General features: G+C 41.6%; 1 protein-coding gene across 1 annotated transcript in view; it reads right to left on the bottom strand.

The window, feature by feature from the left end:
* The window catches only part of LOC120045886 (protocadherin-15-like), a 282158-nt gene that overhangs the window by 38858 nt on the left and 229334 nt on the right, over positions 1–13966 (bottom strand). Inside the window, exons 29-30 of the mRNA XM_038990815.1 lie at positions 11208–11423; positions 9587–9703 (exon numbers count right to left, since the gene is read on the bottom strand). Of these exons, the coding sequence (XP_038846743.1) occupies positions 9587–9703; positions 11208–11423 (333 nt within the window). The remainder of the gene's footprint in view (positions 1–9586; positions 9704–11207; positions 11424–13966) is intronic.

Here is a 13966-nt window from a genome sequence, read left to right as displayed (position 1 = left end):
GGCGTGACTCAAAACTACGAAAATGCCCCGCGTGTAAACTTGGAATCAATCACGCGCTTGGTCGAGGGGTTCGTAAATGACAAGAATAGTGACTTGGAGATTTTGACCTCCTACAACAAAATAGTGAGGGATAAAAAGGGGTTCCATCTAAGAAACGCCCCACTCACTAAAAGATTCAGGGTAGTCTATGACAAGAGAAGGCTATTGCCTGACGGTACCACATTGCCCTTTGGCTACTGACTTAGGCTACAAGCCCCAGTGTGTCTTAAAGCTTAAGATATAATGACGGCTGTCGAGGATTTTGACCCCCGTTTAAAACTGCCCTTTTCGGCCTTAATTGCAGGCCCATCAAACAGTGGTAAAACTTTTTTTGTAAAAAGTATTTTAGAGAATTCTGAACATGTGTTATCTCAAAAGCCTGACAATATTGTATGGTGTTATTCATGTTACCAACCTCTGTATGATGAATTATTGAAGACAATAAAAATCAAGTTTGTTGAAGGAATACCCGAATCTCTGTCTGATGATGAACTTCTCCCCCCACATAAATATAATCTGCTGGTTTTGGACGATATGCTATTTGCTGGTAGCGAACACCCCGAAATTGCACGAGCTTTTACCCAATATACTCATCATAGAAACCTGTCCGTGCTTTACTTGGTCCAGAATGTGTTTCACCAAGGTAAAAATAGTCGGACCATTAGCTTGAATGCCAACTACATGGTATTGTTTAAAAATCCTAGAGACAAACTGCAAATTAGCACTCTAGCTCAGCAGATGTACCCTGGACGGAAATCATACTTCATGGAGAGCTATGAGGACGCTACCAAAGAGCCATTTTCTTATTTAATCGTGGATTTAAAAGCAAATACTCCAGAACACCTTAGGCTACGTACAGGGCTGTTTCCGTGGGAGCGGCCTGCTGCATACCTTCCTAAAAAGTAAACGCTATGTCTCTGCGTTTAAAAAGAAACCTGCCCCTCTTGACAAGGCTAGTTGGGTCTACAGCTAAAGGACGGAAGGCCATCTTGGGTAGTTGTTCTTCAGATCTCATATTAGCCTTATGTGAGATTGCTTTGAATCTTCTCAAAGGACGCATTCCACTCACCCTGAACCAATTGAAAAAATTAAAGAGACAAAAGACCGCGATCAAACTCTTTGCCAATAAAAGGGCCAGTCTTCAAAAGAAAAGACATAGTATACAACAGTCTGGGGGTTTTCTTCTACCTTTACTCAGTATAGCCGTGCCCTTCATCACCAGCCTTATTGCGGCCAGACGTGGGGGTTGAACACGCGGTGTGATGGCCACTAAAATGTACTTGGTGCCACAACAAGAGTTGGATAGACTTAAAAATCAAATGCAGGGTCCTGAAAATATCAGACAAACAGCTGAAAATGATTTGGATACGGCCATGAAGGATGTTTTGAACCGAAAAGGATTGAACCCCTATGATAAGATCCAAAAATACACAAACCTAATGCAAAGATATTTGACTCTGGTAAAGCAAGGGGAGAGAGAGACCAACCATTTAACACTTTCCCTACCGGACCCTTTAACAGATGTCGAACCTAACGATAGCCAGGCCCCGGTAAGGCCTGTACCGGCGATCTTACCTAGTGAAGATCCTATGTCTGGTGAAGCTCAAATGCCTTTTGAAGATAAAGTTATGCATGACCTACTGACACATGTGCCTTTACGTAACAGGAAGAATGTTAAATACATTATGAACAAGATAAAAGACTCAAAGGGGTTAGCTGCTTGGAACGATTCTGGAGAGTTTATACTTCAGGGCGCTGTTGTTAGGGGGTCCCATATGGTGGACTTACTTAAAAGTACCACGGCTGCCCACAAGGTTGCTGATGACCGAAGGCCTCCCGGCTGGCGTCAGTTTCTTAAGGCCCTGGCAATCCTGAACATTCCCCTCTCGGGTGTACCCAACCATAAGCTTCGTCAACAGATTCAAGCTTTAAAACAAAAGCCTTCAACGAGATACAGCACCCCTAAAGATGCCCCAACGACACCGTCCCCCTATGAAAGCGATGATGCTAACTCATTTACTCCCATGAACGTCTCAGGACCTTTTCCTAATCCCGATCTCTCGGGGTGGTTAGACTTTTGAAAATGACTTTTGAATGACTATGATTAAATTCAATAAATTTTTTATTTGAAAAATAAGCAAGTTAACATTTGTGGCATTCTTGAAACATATGACGTGAGCATACGCCTTGATTACGCGTTCTTAAAGGACACACATTTGAACACTTTTGATATTTTCTAACAAAACAAGATACAAGGTTATCATTACTTCTTAAATCATCCTTATAAAGAGACATAACATCTTCAAAAGAAACTCCCCGGGCTCTTTGGCACAGGTAAAATACACAGTGGTGACCGCATGTAGTGGAAAGGTTATCTTGCACTTGTTTGATGCTGTAGTAGATCTTTGTACCGTTTAGGGTCAAAAAATCTTTAATAGATTTAGGGAAATGTGAAAAACCGGGGGGAAAGCCATAGGAATCAAAAAAAGTTGAGATTTTTCGTCCACCTTCCTGTTCTAATGTCATAGCTAGCCAATGTTCACCAGGCATGTGTTTAGGATGGGTATTGACAATAAACATTGCAGGCCTCTCAGGCCATATCTCAATAGGTAATTCATCACAAGCCAACACTCCACAAAATTGTTTTCCAATCAAGCGGCTCATGAGCCCGTCCAACTCTTGGGTATTCATGTCTTTGCTCAAAGGTTCTTAATAATAATCCACTAAGACCTGTCTTCGGGCATTCACTTCCAAGATTGAATCAGAGCATGCGTAAACAATCATGCTAACTGTACAGGCTAAAGGTGTACGGAAACGCATTTCCAGCCTGAGGTTACCTTGGGACACCACAGACAGATTTCCTAAGGTGTCATCATCAGGGGATAAATTGAAAGCATACAACGTGTAACCCTCTGCAAAATCATTTCTGTCAATAGGTAAAGAGAGATCTTTTAGATGGCGCCCTGTAGCCAGGAATAGATTGTAAAATTCTCGCACAGATATGTTGTTATTAAATTGGGGTTGGAAAGCCTTCGCCGGAACCTGACGTCCGTCCTGACAGAGAGCTACATACTCTGCATTGAAGTGTTGAAAATTAAAGGGGTTTTTATCTAAACTCCCCGTATTAGAGGCGTGATCAACCAGACCTATAACCACATATCTAGGTAAAGGGCCTAGAAATAGGTTTTCTTGACTGCAGATTCTACTGCCCACAGGTATGCTAAAGGTTTTCATGGTAATTCTTTGGAGAGGGTAAAGGGCATTGCCTTTCATCAAAGCATGTGAGTGACCCAGGCGTACGGCCGGAGATACAGACACTTTTTTAATAAAAAGGGTGGCCCCCAACACTTTCAAACTAAAATCCCCGTCTTGGGGAGACATCAGGCAAAAATCATCCTTGGCCCTGGTTAATTTTAATCTTAAATCAACCGAATTTAAGAGTAACCGTTCTTGAAAGAAAATGTCCGCGTGTATAGGGCCTAGCAAATGAAACTCTCGAGATTCGGCGCAGTAGCGAGCTCGTGCCGCTAGTCCTTTGTTTGCACCGGTGGAAGGGTCTGTCGATTCCATAGAGGCTCCTGCAGTATCCTTGCTAAACAGCCCGGCGCTAAATTGTGTTTTGAGAGTGTCTTCGGAGTAGTTTAGTAAACACTCCATGATGGCTCTATATGGGTATGTGGCGCTGCTTTGACTGATCAGGCGTTCACCCAAAGTCACATCAACTTGGGAGAAAATGGTGGCCAAGGGGTAATTAATGAGACTCACTTTGGCATCGCCTGCAATATTAGACCCATCTCTTTTGGTCACTTTTAGACGTAAATGCACCAAGGTGTTGTTGAGGTCCAGATAGTTGTCACCGTGGCCTGGTATGAAAAATTCGATAGGCCCGTTATCGGTAATAGCAGAGAGAGGGGCTATCTCCACATAACTGGATCTATCTATTGAATGCTGCGTTAACGGGGCCGTGAAAAGATCGAGTTCTGTCTTTATAGCTTCAGAGGACATTCGATGTAAAAGAGCCATGTCACTTATTCTTTTAGAAAATACTTCCTAGTATTCTTTTAGCCTGTTTTGGTTCAGACCTCCTCACTTTACCACGTCTTTGACTTACTGAGGTTCTTTTAACAGTTAACCGCCGCTTTTTAGGTGCCGGCCTGCGTCTTAAACCTGGTGGTCTCTTTTTTGGTCTTCGAGACAATATCATAAGCCCCGAGCCTTCTTGATGCTCCACATCTGGTGACGCCCTTCGGGTCATAGCATTGGCTACAACCTCACTTACTATATTTTTAGCCGCGGATTTTAAATGTGGTTTGGCTATGCTGAAGCCCCTCTTCATAAACGGTAAAACCATCCTGAAGAGGTTACGGAATATACCGCCTATCCCCGCACCATACATTGTCGGTGCTCCATGATATCCTGGTAGTCCATTACCAACTTGATCCACATAGTATGAAACATAACGGTTAGGGTCGAGCTGATGGTGCTCCATAACTCTTTTATTTGTATTATGTTTATAAATATAATACAGATATTATATATGTAGAGAGGTTTTGGTGGGTCTAAAGTGGAGTTTTACAATCGTTTTACCATAAGTAAATTCAATGTTTTCGTTCTGATCCGTTTTAAGCTCAACCAGAATGTTTTCAATATAGTTCTTGCTGACATGTACGTAGTGCGGCTTGTCATAATTGACAGTGACGATGTCCCCATCCTTTCCGTCTATATGAACTGTTCGCAGGAGGGGCACACAGGTGTCTCCGACCCTTTGATAGGTTATGATGTCGGTATACACAAATATGTTGTAAAATCCTGCATGTATATCCGCAGGGAATGGGAATAATTTATCGTTCACATACGTCCATTTATTGGGCCCCATCCCCAACATGTAGGCTAAATTACCGCTGGTCTTTATACCTCCGTTAGCAGGCCCTGAGATTTGTATCCTTTTATGGATTGGATTGTAGAATAGGAATATTTCCATCTTGTTCAGGGTTAGGTGTTCATTCAACTCTGAGACGATCCTGTCGACGGTTCTATAGAAACCTTTTTTAAGCTTAATAAGTTTTGCAGGTTCCGATAACCTTTTGCAATAAAAATCACGGTCCTTAGCTTTGATATTATACCAACTATGGGGGTATGTAATCTCGCTGAGACCTACTTCCCAAGCCTCTGATAACTCTATAGGCTTTGGAAAATTGGTTGTATAATTCGAACTCTGATTATTACGATATATCTGTGCCGACGCATTACTGGGGAGAGTCAGGTAGAAGCCGCTGTGTTCCATGATGCCCAACTGTGTACACGCGACTGATGCGCTAGTTATCATGACTAGGGGTTTAAATTAATCCCCGTTGCCTCCACCACATCATGCTCCAATACCCAACTGTTGAACTTTTGAGGCCAGTTTTTCCAGCGGACCAGCAACCATTTTTTACCCTTTTCTCTCTTCTGATCTAGAATCTCCTCCACGTGAAAGACTTTGTCTTTACCCAACTGGACCTTCTGTAATTCCTTTTCATAAAAAGATCCCTCTATAAGATCCCCGTCATAATCTTTTAATTTGTAGACCGGGGGAATGCGTGGCAGACATTCTGTAACGGTAAACAACTCCGAGCTAAAGCCTTGTTCGTATTTTTTGTCGAAAACACCCCTCAACTTTGATATACGCACCAAGTCACCCACTAGGAATTTAAAAGTCATTTTTTTCTTACGGCGAAGTGGGAACAAACCATACATATTTTTAAAGACTTGAAAAGAGTTTTCCGAAGAGACGTCAGAGGGCTTCATACGTATACTCTTATGGAAGCTGTGGTTGTACCCGTTTACTAAATCCTGAACTATGTCTGTATATCTGTGGGTGTTGTGAGCTGTAAAATATCGCCACATCCGCTCTTTCAAAGTCCTATTAAAGCGTTCCACAACCGAAGCTTTCAAATCAGAGCCTGTAGCAAAATGTACTATATTATACTTATTCATTAGCTTCTGAAATGTTTTATTAAAAAATTCTTTTCCGCCATCCGTCTGCACTTTCTTGGGTGCGCCTCCTGCCTTCAAGATCGATTCAAAGGCCCTGGTCACCTCTGCCCCGCTCTTATTTTTTAACACCCTTACATAGGCTAATTTAGAGAAAATATCTATAACCGTTAGCATGTAGCGCTTTCCATCATTTTTATCGGCCAGGGACTGCATGTCACATAGATCCGCCTGAAATTGGGATAAGGGGTGCGTAGAAAAAACTCTATTTCTTGGAAATTGTTTTCTTACAGGTTTATGTAGAGTGTAGGCATCTTGCTCGGATAACCATTCATTCACTTTAGCATCGCTTAACAGACTACCTGTTTCTTCGACTATAGCTCTCTGTAAACGCTCTTTACCCCCATAAGACCCGGGGTTAGCGGGATTATAATATATGTTTTTCAACAGCTGCTCAGCCATCCTTCTTGCCTCTCTGAGGTACAATAACGTTAATGAGCCACTTTCATATAACGACAACATTTCAGTTTGTGAATTTTTATTTTAAGAATGCAACAAGTATTACGTATACAGACAATTCAGGATTTGTTGCAAGATACAAGTCCCAGTTTTCTCAACAATCACAGCATGCAACACCCTGTATATATGGTTTAGATTTACAGTTTTGTGTCGCTGAATTTTTAAAACACACACGTCTGATATATAAGTATATAAACAACAAATATGATACACATTCACATTAAAGGGTGGTTCAAACAAATAATGTAAAATCTTAGCCAAAGTTATTTCTAGTTCTTCAGAATCCTCAACAAGCCTTGATACCATATGTGTCCATTGTAAACTCTCGCCCGTATGTCGGACCTGTTTCATGATTTGCTCCATTTTCAGCAAACGCTCTACATTAGCCCAGGTATTGTGTGTCGTGTAGAACGATCCCTTGTTCACTTTATTTTCAATAATCTGATGCATAACATATGTAAGGTCTCTCAAAAGAAAAAAGGTATTTATTCGCTCAAACATCGTAGACACATAGTTACCCATAGCTCTAAATAACAAAATGTCACTCGGTCTCTTGGGATTTATTGAGCCAGAAAAGCATCACATCAGCCACCACAGCTTCCCGGTATTTGTTGTCGTCCACCAGGGTGTGTCGGATTTCTTTGAGTTTCTCGTGGATGAAGATGGCCTCCTTCAGTTCATGTAGGAAGGCTTCGGTTACCCCGTAAACTCTAGGGATAGACGGCACAATACCCATAGACTCCAGGGCGATGACCAGCGCTGGTATAAAACGGCAGGACCACAGTCTTTTCACCAGCTCCTCAAAATGATTGAAAAAGTAGTATCTAGGAGGGTCGTAGAGGCAAGGATGACGACGCTGGCTGGGATGATTGATCTCACAGCCGATGCATTTTTCTCGTATATATTCGCCAATCACCACGTCTAAAAGTGTAGCTACAGAGGCCTTGATGGTATCCACAAAAATAGTACTGGCCACCCCATCAAACACATCCTCAGGCTGGGTAAATGTCGGGGGTGTCACGGGTCTTGCCAGGGGTGCGTAGAGTGTAGGGCTTCGGGGCATAGAGTCTTTAGTGTCGGGCCCCCATGACGTAGTGGCTTCCTCGTAGATGGTCTGGAGATCCATGGTGTATGCTGAAATGAAGAACTGGCTGCTTTTTTCTTTTTATTGTAGAACAAGGCCATTGGGTATCTGGGGGGGGGGGCGTGGTTAAAGCATCCGCTTACTTAGTTTTCTTCTGACGCTGTATCTTCTTGAGGCTCTTTTGCATCGTAATCTTTACGATTCGTATATATTATGCACTTCTTTAAATGAACAAGGCTCTGACGCTGTTGGCTCTGTACAAAGAGAGCATCCAACGGTTGCAACATTTTCAATTCCATTACATCCCAACTCTTAAAAGGAATAAGCAGACGCAGTCGGGTATCCCCAGTCAGGCCACCACCCCTAATGTTGTGGTTTCGGATTGCCTCGTTGCCGATATAGAACTCCACGCAGCCGCACGGTCGTCCATTCTGTCTTTGTATTTTCACCCTGTGAAATATTTGTCCTGAGGAGTCAGGGGTACCTTCCCAACGGGTCTCGTGGCCCGTGAACACACTATACCCCTTGGTGATAAGGCTCAGTTCAGGACACACAACCTTGCGAAAAACCGACCAGTCTTCAACACCATATTCCAAGCCTACAGTCTGGTCTGTATATTCTTCTCCTTCAGCTACCGTATAGAGGGTCACTCTACAGGCCAGGTAATCAAACCGATACCCCCACTGCTGACCATTAGACATCAACACTTGATCTGTCAGAGCATTTGCTGGAGGTATTTGGGTTCTATACACATTTAAAAAACGTTTTTTTGGCGCATCATATATTGCGGGTTGATACTTTGCCCTTGCTCTATGGGCAACCCGAGGGCCTGCTTCAGTTGTTACAGTCATCACTTCTTTGTCACCGATCCCAAAATCCATGGTTATTCTTAAGATCTTGTGCACTCTTAAACAGGAATTGTTCTGGGGCTTTATAAGGCTTCTGCAAAGCCAGCCTCTTTGAAATGTTCATTAACAACCCCCAACACTAGACATCCAGGAACAGTTTGACATGACACCTGGTCACTTACTTACCCAAAAAGCACCCCTAACCATCAGGATGTCCTGACCGGAAGCCCAAATATGGGCATGCCCCCCCATTCTACAAACCATTGGGGCATCAATCACTACATAGGGTCATAAATCATGATCTTTTTTTTGATTTACGACATTGACAGCTTGACACTTACCCCAAAGACCCCCACCCCAGGCCAGGATGTCCTGACCGGAAGCCCAAATATGGGCATGCCTGCTACAACAGGACATAGGGTCATAAATCATTACATAGGGTCATAAATCAGGCTTGGGTCATAAATCATTACCGGTTGACCTGACAACTGGACCCTTACCCAAAGACCCCCACCTAACCATCAGGATGTCCTGACAGGCAGCCCCTTAGGTTCACATAGCGGTCACATAGGTTCACATAGGGTCATCCATCAAATTTTGACGTGTGACATCTACTTTAATCTCTCTCTTACCTTTATAAAGAGTATTACCTAGCATCCCTGACATTATACCACTATATTCCAATGCAAATGATCTAACGTTGTATAGTACTTTAATCATATCTCAGATAACGCTACAATAAAATATTAAGTAAATGTCAATAAAAAATATTAAAGAACAGGGTTAGGAGACTAGCCACTATCTCAAAGCAGAGCTGTGTCTAAGCTCAAACACTCTTGTTTTGCTATTTGACCCTACATATGGACTAGGCAAAAGCATTGGGTGCAGTCCTTAAAATGTCTAAAGCTCAACATGACTTGCTTGAAAGACCGATGTCTGTTGTTAGTCCATTGTTGGTGGACAAAGGCCTTTTAGTCAATAAATTGTTTTGCTGTTTGAAAAATAGGCAATGTCCTAACATACGCAAACTATATCGTATGCACAAATAGGCATTACTCATCGGTATATGGTACCTGAAACCGGAAATGAGGGGGTTAGGAGGAAGCGTTCAAAGGTGACTTACATGCTGCTGTTCCCCAGTTCCTCGTAGAGATTGGCTATCGAGGCACGTGGAGCGGCAGACTTTCCCGCTGGTAGAGCCTGCTGAATCCTGGCAGTTTTGGCACATTCCGTCTGTCTCCTGAAGTTCAAATAAAGTTTAACCAGTTTGAGTCCATCCACTGCCCTTTGTTTCTGTAACATTCTATAACATCCCCATGAAGGCTACATGTCTTTGGTGATTGAAGTGATTGAAGATTAGCACAGTATGTGGCTAATTTTAACTGACTGGGATAAAAATGTATAAAACTTGATAAAAAGGCAAGTCATTGTCTTTCCCAATTACTGGGGATTTAAACCCATTTGAAGGGGATGACTTGAACTTGAATGTTTGCACTTTTCTCTTAATTGTAATATTGTTATTCTGACTCCTTGATCAATCTTTAAAGGACTATTTAGTATTGAGGACCATGTAGCGTGCACACTCAACAGCATAAAAGAGAGATCACTCATATCACATGGACAGTTACTTACTCTTTGAATCTGGTGGATGGTTAACCAGAGAGTGCGGGATACAAGGGGAGCAGAGGGAAAAAGAAAACACAACAGACCTTCAATTATACAATTAATTAATTCCTATTTTGTTAATACAACACAATGAGAAACATTAATTACATTGGGAATTGGAGATGCCTCAATGCTCCTGCAACTCCATAAAATGTTAATGTTTGGTGGTTGTTAAGGTTCCTTTTGAAAAACACATCGCTTTAGGTGAAACAATGTGCATTATTCATGAGATTCCTATAAAGTTCTTCACATAATAGACAGGCTTTGGATAAAACACCCTATCAAAGAGCTCAGCTTATTTCACAACTGTATATAATAATAAGAGTCCTTTGTAACAAATTCTACTCTATTTCTTAGCTCACAATATTATGCAAAGCATCAGGCTCTCCAAGCTACAGTATGTCTGCAGGAACTCAAGAAGCTTTTTCATTTTTCTTTTGTTATCAGCATGATTTATTCACATCAAAATGCAATTACCCCAGAGGAGTGAAACGACAATGTTTGCATCAGAATATTCTCCCAGACATAACGTTGCACAAACTAGCACATCATATCTATTTCTGCAATGTGAGTGTGTGTGTGTATGTGTTTGTTCAGCTCAGGGTAACCACTCTGACCCATCTGCTAAGTATAAACATTACCCAGACATATGTGTTTATGTAACACACCCAGTGGATTCACACGGCACATAGAACATAGAGGTGTGGCTGTGTGTGTGTATCTGTGTGTGTGTATCTGTATGTGTGTGATGGTGGTTGTGATGGGGTAATGGAGGAGTGAAGACGCACCGTGACGGTCACAATTGGCTTTGGAAATTTGTCACAAACGATTGTAAATGAATCTGCTATCAAAGTGCGTGAACAGGAACATTAGATCGAGACATTAGATTGATGGTGTATGCTGTTAGCATCACTAATTAGTTAGAGAGAGAGAGACAGGAAGAGCTGTGCTCAGCTGAATAACTGGCACCATGCACATTTCCTTAGTCTCACCAAACTACAGTGCTATCTTTGAAAGGCAACCATTACCATACACACACATGGTGAGTGTAGCTATGACAACAGCGGTTGTTCACTCACTGTTTGTAGGTAACCATGATGATGACGATGGCGGGGATGCAGCAGAGGATGATGATGATGGCGAGGGCAAGCAGCGCCCCCTCTGTGTAGCCCACGGCCTGGGCAGGCTTTTTCACTCTAGCCATGATGGGCGTGCGGATCTCCAGGATGTGTCCTCTCTGACCCAGGTAGGGCTGGAACTCCTTGTTGATGTCCACCAGCTTCCCGTCCAGAGACCTGCCGGACGAAACACAGTCAGTCAGTCACACAACACTGTAAAACCATGAAACATGTGACACGTTTATAACCTAAATGTCAGTGTTTAAAACGTAAACATTAGGCATTTAGATTTGCCAATAAGTGTTCTTATCTTAAACACAAGCGTTTAGAATGCAAGATTAAACATGATAGTCAACATGATACGCAAATCAAACTACCTGTAGCTCAGGACCTGAAGCAAGGATATGCATATTATTGATACCATTTCAAAGGAAACACTTTAAAGTTTGTGGAAATGTGAAATTAATGTAGGAGAATTAGATCTAGTAAAAGATAATACAAAGAAAAACATGCACTACCGGCGATGTCATTTACAAAATAGCCTCCAAAACTCTACTCAGCAAACTGGATAAAGTCTATAACAGTGCCATCTGTTTTGTCACCAAAGCCCCATATTCCGATCCCATAGAGGTCATCAGACTGTTAAATAGCCATCACTAGCCGGCTTCCACCTGGTTACGCAACCCTGCACCTTAAAGGCTGCTACCCTATTTAAATAGACTTGGAATCACTGGCCACTTTAATAATGGAACACTAGTCACTTTAGTAATGTTTAAATACTGTTTACATACTGCTTTACTCATCTCATATGTATATAGTGTATTCTATTCTACTGTATTTTAGTCAATGCCACTCCGACATTGCTCGTTCTAATATTTTATATTTCTTAATTCCATTCTTTTACTTTTAGATTTGTGTGTATTGTTGTGAATCATTTTTAGATACTACTGCACTGTTAGATACTACTGCACTGTTGGAGCTAGGAACACAAGCATTTCGCTACACCCGCAATAACATCTGCAAAATATGTGTATGTGACCTAAAATGTTTTATTTAAATTGAGATTATTTTTCTAATCAAGTCACATGTTGTTGTTTTTTTTATACTCCTGGAAAAACTCCCTATGGAGGATGAAAACATTAAAACCCTTTACACAGACAAAGAAACAACCACTGCGATTAGACAATAAAACGAACAGGGTTGAGCTTGCTGTATACAGGGTTGCATCACGTAGGCCTTTGCATCTGTTTTTAAAAAGATACTTATCATGTCATCACTATTGTGTTGATGGATTAATTACATTCAATAATTTTGGATTAAAAAGGCCTAGACACCAGAAGTGTGAATATTATCACATTCGAATTTTCACAGAACACAAATAAAGGGTTTATTTTAGGGTAGAAATACACAGCTTAGGCTATAAAAACATGACATTGCGTTTCCTCTGGCCAGGCCCAGATCAGAGCGCATAGGCTTCTCTAAGATACCTGCAGCTGTGGTTGTTATCAGTAGGTTATAGTTGATTAGATTGAAGTACAGAGTAATTGTGCACAATTACAAATCATGAGGCATTTTATTTGAATAAGTGAATTCACTTATACCCACGTTTTCAGTCAAAATTTGCCTTTACCACATGTAATGATTTTCATGATACTGATAAACGTGAAGCCTGATTTGTTGTATGCTAGGCCTACTCTACTTCTATATTTGGCCTAATCGTTATTTTTGATAGGCTAACGTTACTTGATGAAGGCATGCTGTTATAGCAACTCAGTGCTTTTAACTTGAAGCTAAAATGTAACGACTGTAAACTTCAGACGAGAAAATAAAGCCTGCACGTACATGCTTGTGAATTGTTGCAATGTTCAAAAGTGTAATATGGTTTGGTTGCATTATTCAATAGTGTAATATAATTTGGTTGCATTATTCAATAGCGTAATTGTTTTAGAAAAAAATATTTCTGTCATTGTTGAATAGTTTGTGCTTACTGGCTCGTGGCTACTGTGACATTTACAATACATTTGAGTTGTGGACCAAGAATGTCACGTTGCCATTCACAACGAAAGATAAAGCAAGGATCTAATGTGAATTAAAAAGTAGAATTCTCTTTCGCCACCCCACTCCTCATGCTCTCCTTCTTATCTTGTAGGGGAAGTAGGGCCTAACCCTGTATGAGATAAATGGGAGCAACATGGTTCTGCTGTGAAAAGTGTTACAAAAGCACTTTTCAGCTGCACCTTTACAGTGTAAAAAAGCATTTCACCTGCTTTGTAAGAGGGGAACCCTGGGCGCTGAGGAGTGTCTCACTCTCTCTTCATACAGGGGGACAAATGCTAAGATTGCATTTCTCCAGAATGTTGGAGCCTCTTGGAGGCTTAGTATCAGCCACTGATGGATTGATGGAATAGTAACACACCTCTCTCTCTCTCTCTCTCTCTCTCTCTCTCTCTCTCTCTCTCACACACATAAACATTTCCTCTCTCTCTCCACCCTCCCCACCATTCTGGTGAGTGACTGAATTAACACACCCTGCTGGGGGACGGGGGCCTTTGGATAGAAGGAAAGGGCCTGGGGATGTGTGGAGAGAGATAGAGAGAAGGAAAAAAATGCATTTGCTGACTAATTCATAGGGTAGAAGGGAGGATGAGACAAAGAATGTATGTAGCAAGATAAAAAGAGAGAAGAGGAGAGAGAGAGACAAAGGTAAATAGCTTTTAATT

The sequence above is a fragment of the Salvelinus namaycush genome, chromosome 4, assembly GCF_016432855.1.
Source record: "Salvelinus namaycush isolate Seneca chromosome 4, SaNama_1.0, whole genome shotgun sequence".
Lineage (NCBI taxonomy): Eukaryota > Metazoa > Chordata > Actinopteri > Salmoniformes > Salmonidae > Salvelinus > Salvelinus namaycush.
Note: the sequence above shows the minus strand (reverse complement) of the source record. Positions and strands in the feature narration are given on the sequence as shown.